The sequence below is a fragment of the Callithrix jacchus genome, chromosome X (assembly GCF_049354715.1).
Source record: "Callithrix jacchus isolate 240 chromosome X, calJac240_pri, whole genome shotgun sequence".
Lineage (NCBI taxonomy): Eukaryota > Metazoa > Chordata > Mammalia > Primates > Cebidae > Callithrix > Callithrix jacchus.
In genome coordinates, this window is record NC_133524.1 from 64,586,942 (window position 1) to 64,614,313 (window position 27,372).

The 27,372-nt window shown below is 41.5% G+C and overlaps 1 protein-coding gene across 1 annotated transcript in view; it reads left to right on the top strand.

The window, feature by feature from the left end:
* The first annotated feature begins 305 nt into the window (after positions 1-305).
* Positions 306-27,372, top strand: part of AR (androgen receptor) — a 166,512-nt gene continuing 139,445 nt past the window's right edge. The window contains exon 1 of the mRNA XM_002762952.6: positions 306-2,935. Within this exon, the coding sequence (XP_002762998.1) occupies positions 1,419-2,935 (1,517 nt within the window). The 5' untranslated portion in view covers positions 306-1,418. The remainder of the gene's footprint in view (positions 2,936-27,372) is intronic.

The window sequence follows — 27,372 nt, forward strand, 5'->3', positions numbered from 1 at the left end:
ACCAAATTTGGTGAGTGCTGGCCTACAGGAAATCTGGAGCCCTGGCGCCTAAACCTTGGTTTAGGAAAGCAGGAGATATTCAGGAAGCAGGGGTCCTTGAGGGCTAGAACTAGCCTCTCCTGCCCTCGCCCACGCTGCACCAACACTTGTTTCTGCCCAAGCCACTGGGCAGGCGTTAGCGCTCGGTGAGGGGAGGGGAGAAAAGGAAAGGGGAGGGAAGGGAAAAGGAGGTGGGAAGGCAAGGAGGCCGGCCCGGCGGGGGCGGGACCGGACTCGCTAACTGTTGCATTTGCTCTCCACCTCCCAGCGCCCCTTCCGAGATCCCGGGGAGGCAGCTAGCTGGGAGAGCGGGACGGTCGGGAGCAAGCCCAGAGGCGGAGGAAGCGACAGAGAAAAACGGCCGAGCTAGCAGCTCCAGTGCTGTACAGGAGCCGAAGGGACGCACCACGCCAGCCCCCAGCTCGGCTCCGGCGACAGCCAACGCCTCTTGCAGCTCGGCGGCTTCGAAGCCGCCGCCCCTGAGCTGCCCTTTCCTCTTCGGTGAAGTTTTTAAAAGCTGTTAAAGACTCTGAGGAAGCGAGGAAAGTGCCTGGTAGGACGGACGGCTGCCTTTGTCCTCCTCTCCACCCCGCCTCTCCCCCCCCCGCCGCACCCACCCCCCGCTTCTCTCCCGCAGCTGCCTCAGTCGGCTACTCGCCGCCAACCCCTCTCACCACCCTCTCCCCCGCCCCCCGTCGGCCCAGCGCTGCCAGCCCGAGTTTGCAGAGAGGTAACTCCCTTTGGCTGCGAGCGGGCGAGCTAGCTGCACGTTGCAAAGAAGGCTCGTGGGAGCCAGGCGACTGGGGAGCGGCTTGGGTACTGCAGCCACGACCTGGCGGGTTAGGCTGCACGCGGAGAGAATCCTCTGTTTCCCCCTACTCCCTCCCCACGTCCTCTTGCCTTCCTTACCCCCAGTGCGGAGCCAGAGAGCAAAAGATGAAAAGGCAGTGAGGGCTTCAGTAGCCAAAAAAACAAAACAAAAAAAGAAAACAAAACAAACAAAACCCCAAAAGGCGAAACAAAAGAAAAAGATAACTCAGTTCTTATTTGCACCTACTTCAGTAGACATTGAATTTGGAAGTGGAGGATTTTGTTTTTTCTTTTAAGATTTGAGCATCATCTACCCTTCAAGTATTCAGAGACTGAATGTGAGCCTAGCAGGGCAGATCTTGTTCACCGTGTGTCTTTTTCCGCACGAGACTTTGAGGCTGTCAGAGCGCTTTTGCGTGGTTGCTCCTGCAAGTTTCCTTCTCTGGAGCTTCCCGCAGGTGGGCAGGCTGCAGCGACTACCGCATCGTCACAGCCTGTTGAACTCTTCTGAGCAAGAGAAGGGGAAGCGGGTTAAGGGAAGTAGGTGGTAGATTCAGCCAAGCTCAAGGATGGAGGTGCAGTTAGGGCTGGGGAGGGTCTATCCTCGGCCGCCGTCCAAGACCTACCGAGGAGCTTTCCAGAACCTGTTCCAGAGCGTGCGCGAAGTGATCCAGAACCCGGGCACCAGGCACCCAGAGGCCGCGAGCGCAGCACCTCCAGGCGCCAGTTTGCAGCAGCAGCAACACACTAGCCCCCGGCAGCAGCAGCAGGGTGAGGATGGTTCTCCCCAAGTCCATGGTAGAGGCCCCACAGGCTACCTGGCCCTGGATGAGGAACGGCAGCCTTCACAGCCGCAGTCAGCCCCAGAGTGCCACCCCGAGAGAGGTTGTGTCCCAGAGCCGGGAGTCGCCTTTGCCGCCGGCAAGGGGCTGCCGCAGCAGCTGCCAGCACCTCCGGACGAGGATGACTCAGCTGCCCCATCCACGTTGTCCCTGTTGGGCCCCACTTTCCCCAGCTTAAGCAGCTGCTCTGCCGACCTTAAAGACATCCTGAGCGAGGCCAGCACCATGCAACTCCTTCAGCAACAGCAGCAGGAAGCAGTATCCAAAGGTAGCAGCAGCGGGAGAGCGAGGGAGGCCTCGGGGGCTCCCACTTCCTCCAAGGACAGTTACTTAGGGGGCACTTCGACCATCTCTGACAGCGCCAAGGAGTTGTGTAAGGCAGTGTCGGTGTCCATGGGCTTGGGTGTGGAGGCATTGGAGCATCTGAGTCCTGGGGATCAGCTTCGGGGGGATTGCATGTACGCCTCAGTTCTGGGAGTTCCACCCGCTGTGCGTCCCACTCCTTGTGCCCCATTGGCCGAATGCAAAGGTTCTCTGCTGGACGACAGCGCAGGCAAGGGCACTGAAGATACTGCTGAGTATTCCCCTTTCAAGGGAGGTTACACGAAAGTGCTAGAAGGCGAGAGCCTGGGCTGCTCTGGCAGCGGTGCAGCAGGGAACTCCGGGACACTTGAACTGCCGTCCACTCTGTCTCTCTACAAGTCCGGAGCACTGGACGAGGCAGCAGCCTACCAAAGTCGCGACTACTACAACTTTCCACTGGCTCTGGCCGGGCCGCCGCCCCCTCCGCCGCCTCCCCATCCCCACGCTCGAATCAAGCTGGAGAACCCGCTGGACTATGGCAGCGCCTGGGCGGCTGCCGCGGCGCAGTGCCGCTATGGAGACCTGGCGAGCCTGCATGGCGCGGGTGCAGCGGGATCCAGCTCTGGGTCACCCTCAGCCGCCGCTTCCTCATCCTGGCACACTCTCTTCACGGCCGAAGAAGGCCAGTTGTATGGGCCGTGTGGTGGGGGCGGCAGCGGCGGCGGCGGCGGAGCAGCAGCAGGCGAGGCAGGAGCTGTAGTCCCCTATGGCTACAATCGGCCGCCTCAGGGTCTGGCGAGCCAGGAAGGCGACTTCCCTGCACCCGATGTGTGGTACCCTGGCGGCGTGGTGAGCAGAGTGCCCTATCCCAGTCCCAGTTGTGTCAAAAGCGAGATGGGCCCCTGGATGGATAGCTACTCCGGACCTTACGGGGACATGCGGTAAGTTTCTCCTTCCAGAAATGTCGCCTTTCGGCACAGGGCGCAGAGCCGCTCTGCGTTCTGGGGTATCTAGCGGCTCCTACCTGCGTGAACACTCAGATTACCCCTGGGAGAGCTCAGCAGGGTTTCATAGGAGGGCTGCTCTAAATCTAGTGCTCTACCGGGACTCCTGGCCTGCCAGAGGCTTAACCTGAGCTCCCCTAATTCCCCCTGCGTGCCCTGGGAGCTGATTCCTGCCCTCACGGATTCTTCACCTCCCCCAAGGGCCCCAAATTCTCGCTACTTCCTGGTACTCAAGGTCCCAAACTTAAATCCTATTGCACAGGCCACCTTCAGAGGTAAAGCACCGGAGCCCTCCACTCTTCCTTTCCTTCTGTCTTCAAAGTCAGAGAACCTAAATCAGAAATTTGGGCAATTTCTCCTCTTCGGGTCTGCTAGGATTTCCCTTTCAGCCTGCGCAGATTAGAGTCAAAAAGCCTGGCCCAAGCGCTTCTTAGCGCGCCTCATCCAAAGAGATAAAATTCGCGGTTAAGGAAAGAAAGTGGTCTCTAAGTGCTGAGGGCTACTGTGTGAAGGGGTGAACTTCTTTCCCTGGAAGCAACTGGGGTTTTCTACAGAGCTGGAGGTCAGTAGAGATAATCCAACCCGTCACGTTTAGAGTAGGCAGAGGGGCAACTTTCTTGGTAAAGACTCCACAGAATTTGCACTCACAGTTTCTCAACGTTGGTTGACTATGTTGAAAGGAATTACTTGGGTCGGTTTTCTTTTACGAAGTGTTTGTTTTCTCTGTGGATTACAATAGATCCACAGCCCCCTACTTAAGGTTTGCATGAGATCTATAAAGAGGAGAATATTCTTTTAATGTACAATTTAATCAGGTTGAGTCTGATTTAGAAAAGTGTTGGAAAATATTTTTTTGTAAAGGATTTCCTGCTATTCCAGTGTGCTCCAAAATCTCCACTGGGGAGGGAGGAGTGAGGTTTTTAATTATATTCCTTCATTTTAAGGACATTTTTGCATGTTAGAATACGTGCTGTTAGCTCTAACAAATTAAGAACTGTTAGTGATCCATGAGACATAATCTTACCCCAAAGTTTTAATTAGCATTTGAAAAAAGTGGCAGGCAATTGCATCGTGCTTATTAAAAATTCTTCCTCACCGCAGTTGTTGAGCTTCTTGGAGACCATGCTGAAGATATTCTCCCCCAGAAAATTAAGATATTAGTGTATCTGGTGAGGGAGGACATACTGACTTGGGGAATTAATTCCTCAGGTTGGCCAGGTGCTGATGTCCCTGTGGACTTGTGTCTTATTCTTTGTTTCTATGGCTGTTTTCTTTTATCTGTGACTTCTCCAAAATTTCCTTGTTAGCCTTAACATCTTTGGCGACTTAAATCCAACAATTTGCCTTCTTTCACTGATGCTTTCCTTCTTACAAGGTAGATTTGCACTCACAATGTTAGTAAAGAAAGAAGGAGGAGGGTAGGATTTCATAAAATATTATTTCCTAGGCTGTTGAAGAAACCGCATTTTACCAGGCTTCACATTCCACTACGTTTTTAATGTTTGGCTTACAAGATTTTCATAGGGTTCCTTTGATATTGTCAGTCTTCCCCAGTTAATTTAGACTGTTTATTTTTGTTATGGGTTTATGCTATGGGACAAAAAGTATTCTTGATTTATAAGAATAAATTTATTTGGTAGGGTTAATTTTTTTCTAGGGCTATCACTAGAGGGTGGAGCCCCTCTTCTACTGTAAACTTTTCTTGGGGGAAAATGTCTAAAGTGCATTTCGACCTGCCATGGTACTAAACTCAGTCACTGGAACCTTCCATCGTCTGGATGCCTCCCCACAACTTACTGACTTACAGGGAAAAAACTGATAGTTCCACACACTTCTTAAAAAAATGCGTACCTTCAAAGACAAAACCAAAATTTTTAGGAAATAACTATAGAGAGGAAAAGTTACTCCCATATGGTAGACAGTGAGCTTGGTGATTTTATTTCAGGTCTTAATGGAAAAAGCTTCTTTATGAGGAAGACTAGCATATCTTGGTGACCTGCTTAAACAGTGACATCAACTAATGAGAATTTAGCAGTTTCTGCAGAAACTACAAGATTATTTAATTTTTTCTGGTTTGTGATTGCTGCACTGATTATGAGGAGTCTAGTTAAAGGGAAAACTGGTGTTCCTGTCTTGTGAGTTGATGAAAACCTTCCATTTCTAGGATATAGAAAATCCCTGAGTCAGTTTATTAAAAATTAATCAATTTCATCAGAATGCAATCAATTCCAATCTGAAAGTTGATATTTTCATACTTTCTCTTTTTTTCCCCCTCACTTTGTAGGGGCAAAACTTGGTGACAGGCAAGAGATTTTTTAAGCCAAAGCAAGAGTGTCTTCCCTCTGTGTATTGCATGCATTATTTGCCAATTTTGAGTGAAAAACCTCAAATATGTATGGGGCTACAATGACCTGTTGGTCTCCTCCCTTTTCTAATCCTGTGTGTGTTTATGCACATTAGTTAATTTTCTGGAGGGATTTTTTTTAAAAACCTTAGTAACATCTACACTTAACTCTGTGTTCTTATACATTCACAATATTTCTGCCGAGAGGAGGAGAGATGCAAAGGTAGTCTCTTTGACTTAATTTAGCATGTGGTGTGAACAGAAGGAACAATAAAAAGTGATGGGACTTGTGTGCAACCCTGATGATATTTTATGGAGCTGTCTGTCTTCTCTCTGAGATCAAACAGGACTGCAACTTTGTTCATTGACCACTGGCTCACTTGGCAGAAGGAGGGCTCCTTATATTCCAGCAAGCAGCACAATAATATGACAAAAACCTATTCTTAGGACTAGATTCTAAGAGAGTGCATGCAGGAATTAGAGTTTGGGGTTTAGAGAAATTATCCAGATGCAAAAGGAACGTTTTAGTTTTTCTCTTGGTAATTTGTTCTGGTCTTCATAATAGGTAGTATTTTAGTAGCACTTTGATATTGACAAGTCTTGCTCCCTTTCTCTATTAGATTTTTCAAAAAAAGAAAAGGCATTTTGGAATTCTTTTTTCCTTCTCTCTCTTCTCAGTTACCAAGCATTTTTACGACTATCTTACAAGGAACAGTTTGTCTTGTAAAGCAGAATTTTGCTTTGAAACCAAGACAGACTATTTCTGTCCATAGGCTTCAAGAACCAGTATTTTAGCAAGAAGCGTCTTTTCTTTGTGGTCAGCAAATAGATGGTAAGTTCTGTCTGGATCCCAACAATCAACACCTGAGGACCAAATAGCCACGCTGGGTGGCACCCCATTTGGAAATATACGCAGGATGTAGCCCTCTTGCTTGTCTACAGCTCAAGTCAGCCAAAGATTAACACTAGTGACTGATATTTTAGAAGTCGTTTGCAGGCTTCAAATTGCGGGGTCACTTTGGGGTGCTTCCTTGCCTGTGCTAATTTTATCTCATCAGGCTTCCATTCTTTGAGCTGTAAACTTTGAAATAATATATTGAATTTGCTGGTGCGTTTAATTTTCTTGTAAGTGTTTTTCCTTCCCATAGTAATTTTTCATTTCGTGTACATACATGCATTTAAAACACAAAATTAGTTGGTCTCCTAACTTGTACATGCACTTATAAAAGTACAACCCACTTGGTGGGATTATGTGAATTGGAGTTAGGAACGTGGGCAATGCCATTATGATTATTTTTAATGGTGATATCAAGATCACCAGTTTCATTAGAAACCTTGCATAAGCAGGGAGCAGAATTCGGACTGCGTGTGGCAAAGCAAGGGCTTATTTTATAGCCAAACCTGAAATCACGACTCTGAAAAATAAAAAAGCAAACAAAAAAATCAAGTTTTGTGAGCTTGGTCAGAGAAGGAAAAGGAAATCTCTCCCCACCCCCCACCTTCACCATTTTCTCTTTGTCTGCAGCTTCCTCAAGCGCTGCCTGTCCCGATTTTCTTTCATTCCACTCCTTTAATGTTTTTGACATTGAAATACAGACTATTCTTTCCACTTCTCAGGATATTTTTCTCATCACACCTGTGGCGTGCTCCTAAAGAATTTATTCAAAAAAAATCTGGAGAGTAACAAATTAGATCAACCCTAGAACCTCTCCCTTAAGACTAGATGACTTGAAGGGATTGCAAAATGAATAGCTCGGCTTTTTTACCTTGAGGTTAAAACCTGGTTCAACAGTTGCTGAGGGAGCGAAACTAGGTGGCTTGAGAACTTGGCGATTTAATAAAGTATTTTGTCTGATGTTGTCTCTGTCTCTCTCTTGATCTCTGTCTCTTTTTGTCTATTGTCATGTTGGCCACCTTCTCTCAGAGCCGGAGAGACAGCTCTGACACCCTTCCCAGACAGTTCTGTTGAGATCAGACCTTGGTATCTCAATCATAAACAGTACCTAATATGCCTATGAGGGTGATGTAAGTGTCCTGTTGGGCTAATCTGCTTAAGCTACACAAAAATTAATCATTTGAAAACAAAGATAGATATTAAAGAAATTATTCTACCTCCAACTTCCCCTACCAGCATTCCATCAAGTTCTGGGGTGTTATATTTAGAGAAAGTTAACCTCATCTTAAGCACAGAGTCAACTTTTAAACAAAATTGCTTACAAAGTTCTGTACAGTTACCAGTATTGGTTGCCCTTTGTCATATAGAAGAGAGTTATGAAATCTCATATTTATGTATCATTCTTTAAAAAAAAAAGTCCGAGTATTTTTCAGTTTATTCACTGCATTCATGTAAGTTTGAGTAAGCCAAAAGGGGTGCTTAGTGATTACCCTTTTGCTAGGTAAGGGAGTAGAAAGTTAGATTTTCTGTGAAGTTTGTTTACCATGTGGGGGAACCTCTCAAGAGCAATACCTCACAGCTTTTTCTTCTTGAAGTTTCCCACCCAACAGATAATGCTTCAGCTTGTTGCTCCTATTCTCTCACTAGCTGCTACCTAGAGATGATAGTCTATGAATTACTGCTTGCCCACTTCTGGGTAATGCTACCCACTCTCTCTCATGGACAATTCTTGCTGCCAACCTCCAGGCCACACCAGGATTGAGGACAGCTCATCTAGGTACATTTATAGCATTAAAGTGCTGGGTAGCTTGAGAATGCTGTCAATTTAGGTTACTGAGTCCCCAAGTTTTATTTTTTTTAATAACAGCTTTATTAAGATGTAATTCACAATCCATACAATTCAATCATCTAAAGTGTACAGTTCCATGCTTTTTAGTATATTCAGAGTTGTGCAACCGTTATTGCAATCAATTTTAGAACATTTTAATTACCCCCAAAGGAAACCCTATGCAACTTAGTAGTCACCCCGCTACATTGTCAGTTCTGAGCAGCCAATAATCTACTTTTTATGGATTTGCGTATTCTAACGTTTTGTATGAATGAAATCATACAATATTAAGTCTTTTGTGACTAGCTTCTTTCATATAATATATGTTTTCAAAGTCATCCATGATGAAGCACGTATCCGTACTTTATTCTTTTTTATAGCCTAATAATGTTCCACTGTATAGCTATATCACGTTTCATCATTTATCAGGTGATGAACATTAGGTCTGTTTCTACCTTTTGGCTATTATGAATAATACTGCTGTGAACATTCATGTACAAGTTTGTTGTGGACATATGTTTTCGGTTCTTTTGTGTACATACATAGGATTGAAATTTCTGAGTCTTATGGTACCTCTGTGTTTATCCTTTTGAAGAACTGTCAAACTATTTTCTAAAATGGCTGCACAGTTTTACAATCCCATCAGCAACATATGAGGATTTCATTTCTACCACATCCTTGCCAACACTTGTTATTCTCTGTCTTTTTTATTATAACTATATTAGTGGGTGTGAAGTGGTATCTCATTGTGGTTTTTATTTGTATTTCCCTAATAACCAATAATGTTCAGTATCCATGTTCTTATTAGCCATTTGTATATTTTCTTTTTTGAGAAATATCTATTTGGATCCTTTGCTTATTTTTTAGTTGTTTGTTTTTATTACTTAGTTTTAAGTTTTTAAAAATATATTCTGGACACATGTCGTTTAATAAGTTGTGACTTGTGGATATTTTGTCACATTCTGTGAGTTGTCTGTTTTACTTACTTTCTTTCTTTCTTTCTTTTTTTTTTTTTGAGATGGAGTTTCGCTCTTGTTACCCAGGCTGGAGTGCAATGGTGCGATCTCAGCTCACTGCAACCTCCGCCTCTTGGGTTCAAGCAATTCTCCTGCCTCAGCTTCCTGAGTAGCTGGGACTACAGGCGCGTGCCATCATGCCCAGCTAATTTTCGTATTCTTTTTTAGTAGAGACGGGGTTTCACCATGTTAACCAGGATTGTCTCCATCTCTTGACCTCGTGATCCATCTGCCTCGGCCTCCCAAAGTGCTGGGATTATAGACGTGAGCCACCGCACCTGACCGTTTTTCTTTCTTTTTATGTTCTTATTGGTATCTCGATTGAAGCATAAAAAAGGTTTTAAGTTTGATGAAGTCAAAGTCATCTATTTTTTTTCTGTTTTGGCCTATGATTTTGGTGTCATATCTAAGAAGGCTTTGCCTAATCCAAGATCACAAAGATTTACACATGTTTCCTTCTACGAGTTATACAGTTATATAAATGTTTACATTTAGGTCTTTGATCAGTTTTGATATAATATTTAGATGTGATTGAGGTAGGGGTCTGAATTCATTCTTTTGCAGTAGATATTCAGTTCTCACAACATTGTTGTTGAATCTTTCCTCAGTTAACTGTCTTGGCACCCTTTGTGTAAAATCAGTTGACTGTAAATGTGAAGATTTATTTGTGGACTCTCAACTATATTTAGTTAATCTATATGTTTATTCTTATGCCAGTAACACATTATCTTGATTATTACAGGTTTTAAGTGAGTTTTGAATTAGGAATTGTGAGCTCTTCAACTTTGGTCTTCTTTTTCAATATTGTTTTGGCTCTTATGGGTCCCTCAAATTTCCATATGAATTGGGATAAGATTCTCAATTTCTACAAATAAGTCAGCTGGAATTCTCACAGGGACCATAGTGAATCTGTAAATCAATTTGGGGAGCGTTGCCATCTCAACAATATCAATTTTGGCCTATAAACATGGGATGTCTTCTCATTTATTTTATTTATTTTCGTCAATAATTTTTTATAGTTTTCAGATTATAAGTTTTGCACTTTTTAAAATTGATTCCGAAATTTTTTGTTTTTGATACTATTATAGATTGAAATGTTTTATTTATTTTCTTTTCAGATTCTTCATTGCCAATATATGGAAATGTAACTGTTTTTGTATATTGATCTTGTATCCTACAACCTTGCTGAAAATGCCTGAGTTTTTAATACCTCTGAGACTTACAGGGAAGAGGGTTTCGCTGCTGCACTGAAAGTTAAAGCATACTTCATTTCATCCTGTATGAAGGCTGCATGGGGACACTGTTCTCAGTTTTACTCAGCTATAAATTAGAACTGGTAATGCCATCCCGTTTTGGGATGAACAGGAGATGTTTCTAAATTTTCATCTCTTTAGAGAACAGCAGGAAAGAAGCCTAATAAGGTTTGAGTAGTATATAATCTCTTTTGTAGAATTTGGATTTGGGAACTATAAGCAAGTGAGTGACTAATAATAATTTTTATGTAGAACACTAACATGAAGATGTTACAGATGAAATCATTAGCTATATTTGGCTTATGTTTTGGTTTTTATAAGCAGCTAAAATTATAATTTTATGTTTGTATATGTTATCCTTTGGACAAAGTAAATTCCAATACTCCTTCTGATGTGCATTTCTAAATGGGGAAAGGATTCGTTTACTGTTATATAATTTAAGCTTCCTTTTAGGCTTGTACTCCATAGCCATGAAACAAAGATAAAATTCATCTATACAGAGACTAAACTTTGTCTTCATTAACACTCTAGGCTAAGGGTCATAACTAATCAGCTACCGCTGTAGTGTCCTGATAATTGTGAGTTAACTGCAGGCCACCCAGCAAAAGGTTTAGTTATGTTCTAATAGCTGTCTCTAGAGATTACCCTAATAAAGGGATTTTTTTTAAAGAAAGAATCTGGCCGGACACAGAGTCTCATTCCTGTAATCCCAGCACTCTGGGATGCCGAGGTGGGCGGATCACCTGTTGTCAGGGTTTTGAGACCAGCCTGGCCAACATGGTGAAACCCCATCTCTATTAAAAATACAAAAAATTAGCTGGGCATGGTGGTGGACACCTATAACCTCTGCTACTTGGGAGGCTGAGGCAGGAAGATCACTTAAGCCCAGGAGGCAGAGGTTGCAGTGAGCCGAAATCATGCCACTGAACTCCAAGCTGGGTGACTCAGTGAAATTCCATCTCAAAAAAAAGAAATCTATCAACCACTTTTCATTAAGCACCTGCTAGTGCCCAACATATGCTAGGAAAAGATAAGAGGAAAGGGGACACAATTCTGACAGAATCTTCTTGAGATAACTGCTTACAAGGAGCTTATAGTCACTACAAACAAAAACAAACAAAAAACCAAACAGAAAGGCATCACCATGATGCCATGATGCTTGTATGAAATCCTGGATTGTATGGTATGGATTTATCTAAATGTAAATATTAAAAAGAGAGAGAGAGAGAAATAAATAAATAGAGGCTGGTCTGCAGTGTGGCTGCAGACCACACTGCAGACCAGCCTTATATAGACCACCATTATATATGGCTGCCTATAATCCTTAATGGAAGTAAGTTGGCGCATATCTAAACTCAACCAATAGATTAAAGATCCTGATGGATATTTTAAATAACAGAAGTTGGTACCTCCAGAAATGATGAACTGGAAGAATAAGTTGAAATCTATTTTTGCTTATTCAGTAGTGCAACCCAGTCAAGCTAGTTACCAATTTCTTCAGTTTCTTTGGTTGTATCATTGCAGCACTTGGTGGGTGCATGTTTTTTATGTCTTTAACTGAACATGTTGGCAATAATATGAGTAACAAATTAAAATTGAAGGTGATTAATGGCTCTGAATTTGACGTAAGATGCACAGTGTGGTGGTCAGATCAAGAGTTGTTTTTCTGCTTTCTAAGTTTCCATTGATCCTGGTGGATTGCACAAACCAGACAATTCTTGGAGTAAGGGGGCACATGATGATCTTATAAGAACTTTGCTGAATTAGACAATGTAACATTTTGAAATGGCCTACCACCTAACATGGGCTCTTGTGCTAGGCAGGTTGAGCAGGTTCCTTGCCTGTGGAAGAGTAGTCCCGCTATCTGGCCGCTAGGGGGACTGCAAGTGCCCTGTGGCAGGATTTTCCTGGGAATGGTGAGCCTCTTTTGATGGTTTCAACCCACAGCCAAGGCCCTATCACAGGATACCTTGAACCAGAACTACCTAGCACCAGACAATAAATAAGCTACCGTGGTACCTAACTGTTTCCTTTGGGGGATGTTCTTCCTTGAAGTGGCAAGCATTTTTTTAGTAATATTTTGACTTTTTAATACCTCTCTTTGCATATGGAACAGGAAACAGTGACATTGGATATATTCAAATAGCACTGTCCAGTTTACAGAGACATTTCATATTCCATTATTGAATCTTATTCTTTTTCTACCATGTACAAAGAGCTAGATTTTAGAGTATTATAATAGTATTCATACTATTACAGTACTATTATTCCCATTATAAAAATTATGATAAGAGTGGTTAAGTAACATGTTTACAATCAAACAGCTTCGAAGTGACAGATCTGGGATTTCAGTCCCACTCTTTACTCTCCAAATCATGTGCTTCTGATTTTATCGCACAGCTCTTTTTACCTTAGAAGTAGGAAACATGAGAGTCGGAGAAGCAAAAGAACCACAACTAGTATCAATACTAGAAGTTTTTGAAGCTCTTAAGGCTTCTAGGTTTGTTACCCATCCATCAAACTGATGGATTTGGTTGTGTGAGAAGTCTGGGTGTCAATAACCTTGCCATTCTACTTTACAGACTGCATTTATTCAGTAAATGCTTATTAAGCATCTACTATGTGCCAAATTCTGTACTAGGCACCAATGATGTAGCAGTGAACAGGCAGACAAAAATCTTTTCGTGGAGCTGACAATTCATTGAGAGGAGACGGGGTTACACATCTGAGCATGAAAAGTGTCATGCAGAATAGCTTCACAGAGTGTAGGGTATAGAAATTAATGGTGAGAAGGAATATTTTATATTTGCTGGCCAGGAAAAACCTTACTGGAAAGGTAAATTTTGAGCAGTAACCTGAAGGAAATTAGGAAGTAAACTGCTATGTGGTTATGTGGAGTTGGAATATTCCAGGCCCAGGGAACCACAGGTGCAAAGGGCCTAAGGCAGGAGCATGCTTGGTGTGATGGAGGACAAAGAGGCCCATATGGCTGATTTAAATAAGTGAAGGGTGGTAGTCAATGAGATCAGAGTTAATGAGGTGGCATCGTAGGTCTTCCTTAGAACTGGATTTTACTCCTAGGCAGGGTGCATTGGAAGGTTTTGAGTAGAGTAACATGACCTGACTTAAATTTTAACAGGCTCCCTCCTCTTTATACCATCTGTCACTCTGATATATTATACGTTTGTTTATTTACTTACTGTATGTGTGGAGAAGAGACTGTGGGAGCAAGGGGGAAAGCAGGGAGAGAAGGCTACTGCAGTGATCTGAGTGAGATGCGACCTTGTCTCAGACTGAGGTGGTACTGGTGGGGAACGTAGGAAATGTCTGAATTCTGGATGAGCTTTGATGGTAGAGCCAACAGCATTTACTGACAGATTGGATATTCACTGTGAAAAAAACAGAGGAGATGAGGATGATTGCCAAATTTTTGATCTGAGTAACTGGAAAAATGAGATCACCATTTACTGAAATGGTGAATTCTGTATGTAGAGCAAGTGCATGGGCAGGGTAGAAATCAAGAGTTTGATTTTTGACTTATGAAGTTTGAGTTATCTTATAAATATCCTGATGGTTTCTTCTCAGTTAGTTTTCATGCAGTGCCCTCAGTTTTGCAGTTCTTCAAGAAGATTAAAAAGGATCTTAGATATTGCCTAGGCTGTCGGTAGTCTCTCCCCTCTTTCCTCTTACTTTTTTACTTTATATAGGGGTCTATAAAAGGGTAGGGACTTATCCAAGGTGAAACAATGAGCTGGCCATGGAACTAGGGCACAAACCCAGTTCTCTTGGATTCTGATTCAGTAGTTTTTTTCTTCTTCAGCATGATTCTGACGACTCATTTGGGTGACAGTGAGCCCCCCACTTTTTTTGCCCAAATTAAAAACCGGGTAATTAAACTAAATAGTGAATAAGAAACTGGAAAACCATACAAATTGGCTGCTTTTCCCAATCAAACTGAAATGCTATTATTAGGTTTTTACTGAACCATATAACAAAATATTTTTCTTGTTAAAACACAATAAGTGGACTTTTAAAGGCAATTGAGCTTTTATCAAAGCTAGAATCTACAAGGGACCTGGACAGAGATGGCCTAAAATCCTAGGAAAATAGACTTCATGAAACCTGGGAGACCTTCTTGTCCAGCTAGTTCATTTTATGGGTGAGGTGCCTGAGGCACTGAGACGGAAAGGGACTTGGCTATGATCATACAGAAAGCTAGTGCCTGAGCCTAGTCAGAACCTGTTCTAAGAGTCAGCTGTATATTATTTTCTTGAAAATGTCTATATTGGAAAAGTGAAAATTCTGTGTTGCAAACTGAGAACAAAGAATTATATATAATCATATATAATAATAATGATAGCATTTACTTAGTGTTTGTTGTGTAAACTTTGGCTCCTTGCATGGATTAATTCATTTAATTCTTGTGTCAACTTTAGGAAGCAGGCCTAGAGAGGTTAAGTAACTTGCCCAAGGGTTACACAGCTAGGAAGTAGCAGAACTTCTGTGCACTCCCAGGAAGTCTGGCTTCTAACCACAAGGTTCTAACTACTGTGCAATACCTGCAGCTTCTCAGATTACCCTTCACCTTCACCAGCCCAAAAGACTGGCAACAGAGGTGATTTCATTATGCACTGCCCCTATTATAGTCCACTGATCCTCACCAAATAGCTGGGTGGCCTGGAGGTTAAAGTAGAGGCAGAGTGGTAGAGAAAGGTGGTTAGAAGAAGTTGATAACTTACAATAGGACTTAGAAAACAGGCCCAAAGGAATTATTGAAAAGGTCCTAGAGATCCCAAGGAGGTTGAAAAATCTCAAAGACTGCTACAAACCTGGGCAATTCAATGTCTGCTTAGATAGGAGAGTTAAGATAAGAAAAATAAAATTGCCAATTCTTACAGTCAGGCATTTATTTATTTTAATGTATTAATTCATTTAATCCTCAAAATATTCCATGAGATAGCTGCAATGATCATTTCTATGTTATGGATGAAGAAACAAGCACAGGCCAAATAAATAACATGCCCAAGATTAGAGAACAAGTATGTGGAAGAGCCAATGTTAGAATCTAGGCAGTCCAGCTCCACAATTATTTTCCACTACATTTAAGGAACGAGATAATTTTCATATTACAGAAAGTTTTTAAAATGCAAAAGCATTGTACCTGAACTTCAAACATTGAACAGCACATATCTTTAGTAAACACAAGCTTCTTTCTCTTTGAGAAGGAGTTTCCCTCTTGTTACCCAGCCTGGAGTGCAATGGCGAGATCTCGGCTCACCGCAACCTCCACCTCCTGGGTTCAGGCAATTCTCCTGCCTCAGCCTCCTGAGTAGCTGGGATTACAGGCACTCGCCACCATGCCCAGCTAATTTTTTGTATTTTTACCAGAGACAAATGGGGTTTCACCATGTTGACCAGGATGGTCTCGATCTGTTGACCTCGTGATCCACCCGCCTCGGCCTCCCAAATGCTGGTATTACAGGCTTGAGCCACCATGCCTGGCCCACAAGCTTCTTTTAAGGACTCTGAGAAAGAAAGATACTTATCTAAGGTCACATGGTGAGTAAGTAGCAGAACCAGAACTTGAACTTGAGACTCCAGACTGCCAGACCTCTTTCAACTCTATCACTTGGGCTCCTTTCTCACATTGACTTGTCTCCCTCCATTCCTTCTTCGTATTGCTCTGCACTTTACCTTTTAATTACCTGTCTCCATTAACAAGATTGGACAGAGAATTCAGAGAGCGAGGAGAATACATTTCCTTTCAGAGAATGTTCAAGAAGAACAAAATGTAGGAAAAAATGTTAGCCTGTGCTATTTGTGGAATTTACACTAGCTAAGAAAAGACTCTTCCCAGTACTGACAATATGCTACCTCCATCCGTCTAGACCCCAGTGTGTTGTGCTGGATCCCATAGGAAGTCATGAATATGGTTGTCAGGTAACCTTCCTGTTACTGTGGAAATGGAAGCAAGCTACTGCAAAAGTCTGTCTCTCTCCAGGTTCTCTTTTATAGAAGGTAAAATCTTGTTAAATGATAACTATTTTGGCATTCGTTTGAAAATGAGAAGTGCATAAGAGAAAGAATTTTTATAGGCTTGTCACATTGGGCCACCTCTCTGAAGCATTGTCCAACCTCTTATGAGATGAGGAGATTGCATAAACTGAGAGTTGAGAGTAAAGATGGAAACACTTGATGTTTGGTGTTTGGGTGCAGAAAGGATTCCAAAACATGTTTTGGGTCTCTTTACTCTGCCCACCCTCTTTCCCTTTCATCTTTGTTTAAAAACCATGCTTAGCAAATGTGTAAGTTTCTAATTGTTCATCAGAAAAATTTGTTTGATCAGCCTTTTGAATAAAAAAGACCAAATTAAACAGAGATATTTCAGTCACCAACTATCTAATAATAGACCAAAAATGTTAACCATGCTCATATTTTCATATGGTATGTTGTTTGCTTTGGACATTTTCTGGACTTTACTGAGGTGCTAGATTGACTCAAAATATGGCAGGTCAGATGTGGAATTGGGCAGGGTGGACTCTTCTCTACCCTTCCGGATTCAGAGTTCCCCATCAGTGATGATCTCACAGTGCTTGGAAAAACCAAGCTGAAGGCTTTGGTAATTAGGGTGGTGAAGAGATAAGTTGTTTCCCAAAGCCTTCTCAGTCATTCCTTCTCCCCCAGTTCAGATTCTTATTACCTCTTGCCTGGATTAGTGCAGTAATCTTATGTCCTTTCTAGCTAGCTCTCTCTGCTACTCTCTAATTCCTACTGTATTTTTGCCACCAGATCTTTCCAAAGTTTAGGTCCAATCTTATCTGTATACTGCTTAAAATGTCTATTCGTCTTTAAGCTCCTTAAGGGTGGGAGTCCTGTCTTATTTCTTCCCTATTCTCAGTGCTGAATACAAAGGAGGCCTTGCTGTGTAGTTGTGTAATGCATGGTTACAATTTCAGCTTCTCCCCATTTGCTTATGTGTTAAAGTCCAAATTATTTAAGTCTGGTGTTCAAGTCCTTTCATGATCTGCTTATTTTTCCAGCCTGAATTCCTGCAGTTCCCTTACAAAACTCTTAAAATCCAGCCAGATGGATCTAGTCACTGTCACTTTAAACCATCCTCACTCTCTTGTTTTTTGAACATGTTATTTTTCTTATTATCCCTTTGGCCTTGAAGGCTACCCCAAATTTCAATACTATCCATTCTTCTATGACAGCCTCCTACAAAATGAATATTCTTGGTCCCCCAACCCAAAGCGAAGTGATCTCTATGACACAAGATGATTGAAAGAATGTTGGCTTCATTTGTTTATCTGTAAACCAGGAACTAGAAATCTCTGGCTTATAAGATTTTGTGGAGAGGGGATAATATGTGATGATGGATGTTAGGCACAAGTCAAGAGTGTGTAAGACCTTTTAGATTTATCCCTTTTCCCTTTCTTCTATCTCCATCAACATAGTACTTAGTCCCTTAAATCAGAAGTATTTGTGTTAATGTCTGATAATATCCTCCTAAATATACTTCTAAACATCTGTCTGTTTTTAGGGCAAAGGTTGGATATATTTGCAAAGATTCTCTTTGTATATAAGATTCACAGCACATAGCGTTATGGAATACCTACTGTGGTGTACACAGTAGGTATTACATAAGCATTTATTAAATGAGTCAGAGTCAATAGTAATAAGTAACTGCCAAAAAAAAAACTGATGGATTTTAACTTCCATTAACAGAAATATAGTCAGCCCTCCATGTCGATGGGTTCCATATCCACAGATTTAAGTAACTGAAGATGGAAAATATATTTTAGAGACACAGTCAAAATAACAATTCAACAGTAAAAAAATGCAAATAAAAAATTATGTATAACAACTCTTTACACAACACATTGTATTAGATGTTACAAGTAATCTAGAGATAAATGAAATATATGGGGGGGTGTGTAGGTTAAATACAAATATGACACCATTTTATATGTTTTAGGTAAGGAACATGAACATTTTTGGATTTTGGTATTCACTGGAGTGGGGGAATGGAACCAAGTCCCTGCAAATACCAAGGGACCATTGTATGGGATACAGAATAAAGGAGTTGATTGTCTTGCTCTATTTAGTTCTGGTCAGACACATTTACAATGTGATGTTCAGCCCCAGTATTCATGGAGCATCTCCTTTTGTAAAGCATGGAGAACTTGTGAGAGAGGCATGGAACAATGAACATAACTATTGTCTCAGTATATCTGAAGGATTATCATGGAAAAAGAAATTATATGTTTTTCTGTAGTACCCCAAAGGACAAAAGCAATGACAGCAGATTACAATTCAGTAAAATAAAGATTTTTTTTGTTTTGAGATGGAGTCTTCACTCTTGTCACTCATGCTGGAGTGCAGTGGCACAATCTTGGCTCACTGCAACCTCTGCCTCCCAGGTACAAGCGATTCTCCTGCCTCACCGTCCAGGGTAGCTGGGATTATAGGTGCACACCACCACTCCCGGCTAATATTTTTTTTGTATTTCTAGTAGAGACAGGTATTTCATCATGTTGGCCAAGCTGGTCTCGAACTCCCAAACTCAGGTGATCCACCTGCCTCGGCCTCCCAAAGTGCTGGGATTACAGGCATAAACCACCATGCCCAGCCTGAAAGATATTTTCTTAGAATAATTTCACCCTTCATCAGAAGTTGTCAACATGGATCATATGAGTTTAGTCTGGTCTATAAGGGGAGGGTGTTTATTGAATTACTTGTTAACATTTTACTTTAAAATTTGGATTTCCACCATAAGGAATGAAGATCTGGCAATACATAACTTTCATTCCTACATGGTAATAAGCAGCTGGAGGTGAAAAGCAGCTGTTCCTGTAGACGGGCCATGCACTTTGGAGTTTATCCAGGCACCAGTGACCCGCTTTATTCATTTGAGTTACCTGCTTGACTCTTCTAGTCATTCACATATGCCATCCCTGTCAGATCAGAGACCTAAGCAAATCTTGAGTCCTTTGCTGACTCCAAGGGCTTTCGCTCTGCATATAGGGGAGCTAAAGAAATGTACAAGCAGCGGCACAATAGGATCAGACCTGGCTTTCAATTCTAGCACAGCCACCTAACATAGTTGGATGTCCTCAGGTAAGTAACATAACCCCTCTGAACCTTTAGATGTTCGTTATCTGTAGAACACTCTCGTTAAAGAGTTATTGTAAGAATAAAATAAAACAACTATGATAAAGGACATGGCACTTAGTAGGTGCTGAAATATTAGTTCCTTTCTTATGCATCACACCGTATCTGTCTGTCTATTGACAAAATCACAGAAATGGTAAATTCACTTTCACTGAAGACATGCAAGAAGAGTCTGGACCCTTTGGTAACCATGTATAGGGCAAAGGTTTGAACTCACAGTAGATGATTTTTGCAGTCACTTTCTCACAATTTAAAAGCCTATAGATGACTCCAAAATGCCCATTTGGATGATTTGAGGCATACTTTGTGTAGTTAAGGATTTTAAATACCTAACAGAGAGGCTGAAGGGCCTTTGGGAAAGAAGCGGTGGGGGCCAGGGATAAAACGTAATGTGTTGACTGATATTCAAGAATAGGCTTTGGCATCTGACAGATTTTGCTTTAAATACTGCCGCCAGGTCTTACTAGTTTCCAGTTTGGGCCACTTCACCTCTCTTGCATTTCAGTTTCCCTATTCCTAAATTGAAGATACTAATGCTTTTTTTGTTAGGTTTTTGTGAAGATAAGTGAGATAATAAATGTAAAACATCTAGCCCAGGACCTGGTGCATAGAAAAGCTTCATAAATTGTACCTAGTAGTAGTAGTAGTAGTAGTAGTAGTAGTAGTAGTAGTAGTAGTAGTAGCAGTCCAGAAAAACAGATCTTGGAAAAACGCTAGACTCTGGCTGACATACATGGGCTTTTCCCCAGGCCACTGCTGCCTGGCTTCCCCTTCCACAAAGCTTTGAGTCTCCAAAATGCTTCAGCTGGAATGTAAGTGTGAGGTCACTGCAGATAACAGGGGAACATGATTTGCTTCAGTAATGCAAGTTATTAAGTTACTTTCCTCAGTCCAGCTGAAATCTCTCATTGGTTGATGCTTCCTTCAAAGCGTGAGACTGAGCTAGTCTGAGGAGAGAGGTAGAGTGAAAAGATTCCTCTTCTTAGCCAGAGGTCATGGTCTTCCACAAGGAACAGAAAAATTCAATGCAAAGTATGGGACCTCCTTGAGTTCGGGGCCCTTACATTTAAACCACTCACTTCATTGCACACATTGGTACCCTTCCCTCCACGAAATTACTGGTCAGGAATTTTCTTGACTCCTTCCATGGCCTGGAATGATATCCTTTCTCATCCTTGCAATCCACACAGTTGGCAAATAGCAGGCAGCAGAAGAAAAACACGCCTCTCTTAGCATAGAGAGAAAGAAGCAGTAACAGCGAGTATCAAATTTGCTTGGGACCTAATGTTAACAAAGGACCTTCCTCTCAACACCCCAAAAACATTAAAACATTTTTTTTAACAGCAAGCTGTGTCTCAGAGCAGCTCTTTGCTCGGGTGTATTTAAAGATCTGCTGAGTCATTTAAGAGCAGGCTGGCAGATTCTAAGAGGCAAGGACTATACCCCAGTCTATGGGGGAGTAAGTTGAGAGGTAAGATCTGTTTGGCTTTCTTCCATGGAGACAAACAAGGTGATCCACTTCCATCTCCCAGGACTCTAGACAGCATCTGCTAAAGCTTCCTATTCTATCACTTTTGAACTCCTCAATTTATAATAGAGTAAGGGTGAGAGTGAAGGAGCAGTTGTATCAGTGTGTCTGCTGCCTGGAATTGTAATGCCCCTGCTCTTGGTAGCTGAAAGTAGCATGGAAGTGTCAGCTTGATGAGTTCATTTCACTCTTTTCAGTTTCTGGTCACATGCATTGTTACCATGGCATATGCCAGTTGCTAGAAAGTGATATAATTTTTTCTACTTTATTCTCCACTGCACTTCTAAATTTATTAGTGGAGAAATTAACAGTTAGCAACTGTTAATTATAGGTACACATTGGGGTTCCCTTACAGCTAGTTTTCCCCCTGGTTTTCATCTCGTAAATCTGTAGTCTTAAAAATTGGCAAAATCTAGAGCTTCTCTTTGGTCCTGGCCTGTTTGAACCCTGTTCCACAGACCTCAATCTCCTTTCCTGTTTGAGATGACTGTCCTCCTCTTTGTCTGCCATTTTCCTTTCCTTTCATCTACTTTTTCCATCTCTAGCACCTCAGACTGTCTTTCCACAGTGGCACAGGCTCCCACTCCGCTTTCACTGTGCCATTTCCTTGAGATCAAAATCATTCTCACAGACCCTTACTTTGCTGAAACCACTTCTAGCCAGGGAAATCACAATGGATTCGTGAAGGATGCTTTCTGGATGACTTTAAAAGGTTGGCATTAAGATATTTTATCAGTGGTTGTAACACTGACTTATTCAGGCAGCCATGCCCAGGATCTATAAGAGATCAGGGAAGCTAAAAGTTGCTTGAACTGGCAGGAGACTTAGTTCTCTCTTCCTTTCCCTCTTGCATTTTGTTTATAGAAGGTTTTCAGAGGACTTAGAGGCTGACTTTGCTATAGTCAGTTGGTAAGAGAAATGGTGGAGGACTGGAGAATGAAAGTGGAACCACTGAACATGTTTGAGACTAAATCATTACAATTCCTAGGATATATTAATTTCTTGAAACTCTACAAAGCACTTTCAGACACATTATCTCTTTTACTCTTCAAAATCAACTTGGATGTAGGCTCAATGCGGATCAAATTCTTAGTTTACAGATGAGTAAACTGAGACTAGAGGCAATTAAAGAACATTCCAAGGTAACTCAGACAATAAACAACAGAACCAGGATTTGTTAATTTTATTTATTTGTTTATTTATTTATTTATTTATTTATTTGTGCAGGGGAACAGAGTCTCACTTGGTTGCCCAGGCTGGAGTGCAGTGGTAAGGTCTCATCTCACTGCAACCTTCACCTCCTGATTTCAAGTGATTCTCGTGCCTCAGCCTCCCAAGTAGCTGGGATTACAGACACGTGCCACCATGCCTGACAAATTTTTATATTTTTAGTAGAGATGGAGTTTTGTGATTTTGCCCAACCTCGTCCTGAACTCCTAGTCTCAAGTGATCCACCCTCATCGGCCTTCCAAGGTGTGGGGATTATAGGCATTAGCCACTGCTCCCAGTCCTGGACCATTAATTTTTTATGGTAAGTTCAACTTTTTTCAAGTTAACAGCTCACATTTGCTGTATAATAAATGAATGGATGAGTATATATGTCATTTGGGAACATTATTTCCAACTTTTGGTTGAAAATTTGTTTTATCACTGTGGAACATTTTTTTTTTTCATTCTCAGCAATATCAGTTTAGTTTAACGAACATTTCATTCACTAGTTAATTAGTTTATTCATCAATACATTTCCTTAGTACCAACTTTATATCAAATTCTGTGCTGGATTCTGAGGCTACAAAGAGAAATAAGACACCATCTCAGGCCTCTAAAATCTCACAGACTGGGGACTTACATCTCAGTAGTAAACACATGAATAGCAACTTATGAAATGCCATTAGTAAAATCTCAAGTTATATTCCTCAGTGAATATGGCCATCCTAAAAATGGGGCTGTCTTTTATTTTGGGCACATGAAGATGAAGCCTTATGGGAAATTGCATTTTAATCTAATCTTGTCTTGCTAAGAACAGAAGTGAAATGTTTCAGCCTCTGTGTGTGTGAAGCTTGGATTTGTGATGATGGATGGGACTGGGAGATTGCTAAGTAGGATCTATGGGAGGCCTTAGATGGTCCTGGTAAACCCCAACTTTCTGGTTATGTATTTGTGTAGAGTGTGGTGGTGACAAAAATTGTTTATTAAGAGTTGATTTTAGATTTTTTCCAAGTAAATGGTTAGCTGACTTGGAGCATCATTATTCCACTTGCTTTGAAAACCTACCACTCAAGCCTACTTCCTGTCATAGCTTAACTCTTTCTGGTCAAGTATGACCCTTTTTGAGCATTTACCTGTCAGTTGTCTCTCTGTTTTCTTGTTTAATATTTACTTTGATTCTAGGTAGCTCTTATTAGTTTCACTTTATAGGTAAGAAAGTGAAGTTCAGAGACTTTAATGACTTGTTCGAGATCACACAGTAAGTAACTTAGTAGTTTGGACTTAAATTCTGATTCTTCAATTTTTTTGTTGTTGTTGTTTCCAGGCCTCACTGCTGTTTTTACCATTCCACACCACTTCAGTTTTCATTGAGGCCATTAAATGTACCCTTCATCAGCCAAAGCCTCTTGCCTCCTTTCAATATAATTCTTCTCTAGCATGTTCTTAATAATCTTCTGAAAAGGCTTTACAGCCTTCCTGGGTACTAGGACCTAGACTCTTAATCCAGGCTCTTTGATGCCTTAGTTAACTGCAAAATGGAAAATCAAACTCACAGCTAATTCAGGAAAAATGAGTTTGGGATGTGAATTTCCTGGGCAACTTGTCATGTCTTTTTCACTTCCTTAGCTTCATAAACTTACCCACAATGTTCCCTGAGGACTAAGAGTAGTGGAGGATTATGAGGAAAGGCTTTCCTCTATTCTTTTCCAAGAATCCTTTAGCCAAATGCCACACCTCCTGTTTCCCTAAACTTCGTGGAGAGATAGAGGTGGGAGATGGACATGGGTTCCTTTCAGCCCTGAGTTCATGCCAGGGATTTCTTTCCCTCTAGCTGGACTGAGGTAGGAGGAGAGATTGAATGTCTACCAAGAAGACCACGAGTGAAGAAGACTAAGGTACTTGAAAGAGCGGGAGACCTATGCTTAAAATACCAGAATTTGTGTCCAGACTTTGTAGGTTATTATCTGTATAATTCTGGGTAAGTCAACAGTTCGGAGTCAGAATTTCCTCATCAGCATATTGGAACATAAATTCTAATTATGTAGTTGAAACATTAAGTCTATAAGTATTTTGTGAATTCAGAAAGATCTTATAGATTTGAAGTGTAGCTGTTTTGATTATCACAGATTAAATCCTAAACTTCAGGAATAAAATCTTGTCCTGTTTTTTCTAAAAGCCTGTGCATGTTTGGTGTAAGGGGTGTGTATTTCTTTTCCCCTGTACCAGCCACTTTGCAACTGTAGTAACTGGGGACTGAGGACAGTGGCCTGCTTTTGTATTGAGCAAGTGTGAAAAGAGGGTTATGCATCAGGGGTCAGCAGATGGCAGTCAGAGTAGCCCCTCCAAATCTCCCTCCCACACCACGAAACCCTCTTATTTATTCAAACTTAACATTAGAAGCTCATTTCAAGTAGCCATGTCTGTGTCTGGGAATATTTTTTCTTTCCTTGTGTATAGCAGGCATTTGTCAACTTGGTGAAAAGCATTACTCTTCTTTCCATTTCCGAGGACTAATTGTGCTTCTTCACTAGACATGCATTCAAAACAGTGGGTTGAAAGAGGGCAAGCTTATAGCAAAGAATCAGAAATAGTCAGAATTTCGAGAGGATTCTAGAGGTCAGTTCCTTTTTGTATGGATTGAGCAACTGAAACCCAGACAGGAAAGGAGATTAGACCAAATTCACAAGCACAATCACATTACTGGCACATTAGGATCGGAAATCTAAGGCTACTGCTCCCAGGTCAAAACCAAATGCCCTTTCTAGCTATGGCATTCTTTGATCTCAGTGATTTTGACTCTTTCTACTACACACTAGTGACAGTGGGTTCTGAGGTACCGACTCCAATTGAAGTGTGAGTATGTACCAGCCATTCCCCTTGTTTTTATTTCCGGAGGTCTGGGAGTGTGATCTCTATATGTAATATTATCATACTACTGTTCTTATTTAAATTATACTTGAATCTTGCCAATTAGCAAGACAGTAATTGGCATCAGGTTAGTTTGCTTATCTGTACCATCCCCCCTCTTCCCAACCCAGTGTGCATTGCAGAATGTTTATCAGTTCTGATTTGCCAAGTTGCTCTCTTCTCCAGTAGGTGCTGCGAGCACAGAGGGATTCCTCAGAGGTCATTGCTCCATCTTTTTGCCTCTGCAAATGCCTGCCTCAAGCTGTTGGAGGCTGGCTTTGTACCGGACTTTGTACAGGGAACCAGGGAAATGAATGCAGAATGCTCCTGACATTGCCTGTCACTTTTTCCCATGATACTCTGGCCTCTCAGGTGGGACGTTCTTCAGTTGAAAACTTATAACTCAGTTTCTAGAGCAGTGAGTGTTGTAAGGTTTGTACTGTGACCTGATATTATGCAGCCATGACATTATGTATTAGGCATCAAGACCATCTTCCTTGAATACCTTAGCATGTTGACTAATTTTGGGGCAGACTACCGTGTGAGTGGGGGGATTGTGTGTGTTTGTGTGTATGGGGTGGGGGGGTTAAGCAATTTATTATTATTAACATGAGAAAAGCAGTTAATACCCTATGGCAAAGTTGCCTTTTTCATGCATGTTGGCCTATCTGCAAGACCCCTAGAGACAGCAAGCAACATACATGGTATCTTCCAGTTTCCAGCCTTTGTGCAAGGAACAACTGTGGGTTTCTGCATATGTGTTGTGGTTTGATGTTTGTATGTGATTGTGTAACAGAGTATGTGTGTCTGCTATTGTGAATTGCCTTCTGAGCAGTTGTGACACACAGAGATCCAGAAACTGTCTTACTCTGTGTGCTTTGCTAGTGGGAACATGTTTCTTCTTTTGTGCTTGTGTCTCTGTGTAATCAAGTATCTTGCTAAGTCAATGTGCCTCTGTCTCTTTATACCAGTTTTTCTGTCTTTGTGTCTCTGTGCTTTCTTGCATTTTTTCCCCTGAGTTTGCACATGTTTATGTCTTTGTGGATATCTCTCACTCCAGGCCCTCGTATCACTGTGTCTCTATTTACAGTTATTTCTTTCTGTCGGTGTGTGGATTTCTATGTATGTTTTCATCTTTATTTGTGTGTCTAAGCAAGACTGTTTTGGGATGACTACTTTCGTTTATGTCATAGCCCTTCTTTCTGTGACTGCTTCTGGGTATATCTTTTTCTTTGCCCCTACTGTCTCCATCTCTATGTATCTCTGTATATATGTTCTAATGTATCTGCCTACTTATTTTAGTTCATATTTCTCTGGGCATATATTCCCTCTCTTGCAGGAATATATGGCCCCTCTCTGGGCCTTTGCAGTTTTTGGCTTACTTATGTTTCTGTATATATACACTGGAATTGGCCTCCTTATCTTTTTTGTGCATGTTTTAGTTTGTATGAGTGAGCATATGCAATTCTGTCTTTGAGAAGCAGAACTGTCTGTGTTTGCAGTCAGTTGTGTTGGCTATCTCTGGGTTTGTCCCTGTGTGTGCATTTCATTATATGTGTACCCGTCCATGTATCTTTCTGCTTCTCTGTGAGCAGATATTTCTATGTAGCTGTCTATGTATGTTGGCTTCTGTCCGTGTCTGTGTTGTTGGCTATATGTCTGTGCATATGCACGCACTAGAGCTCATAAAAACCTCACCTGCTTTGTGAGAAATCTACCAGATTATTTTGTGAAATACCATGCCTTGCTTTTTACTTTCTTAGTTATCTTCTGTCTTGCCAGCTGCTATGGTACTTAAGAGTACGTTGGCACTTAGGTGTGCATAATTATTCATGTAGGATGTCAAAAGAGTCAGTTAAAAATTATACACAGTCTGTCTTTATTAACAGGACAGTTGTGTATAAAGAATCCTTGAGAAATGAGTGGTTAGATGACAAATCTTTTTATATTAATTTCATGATGTCAGTGAAGTAAATTTGAAAGGTACAGGCTTCATAAGAGCTACGTTCTTTTTAAAACTCAGAGAATTGATGGTGGAGAAAGCATTAATTTGTACTGCAAAGTCTAACTTGTGATGTTCATTACTGTCTTAGAAGATGTTACTTTTCTGGATTTGTTTGGCTTTTAGTTTTGAAGAGTTAATGAAATGAAGTTGGCATCTTAGGGACATAGAGCTTTGAGATTGCCTTAGAACATATGGAGTACAGACAAAAAGGAGAA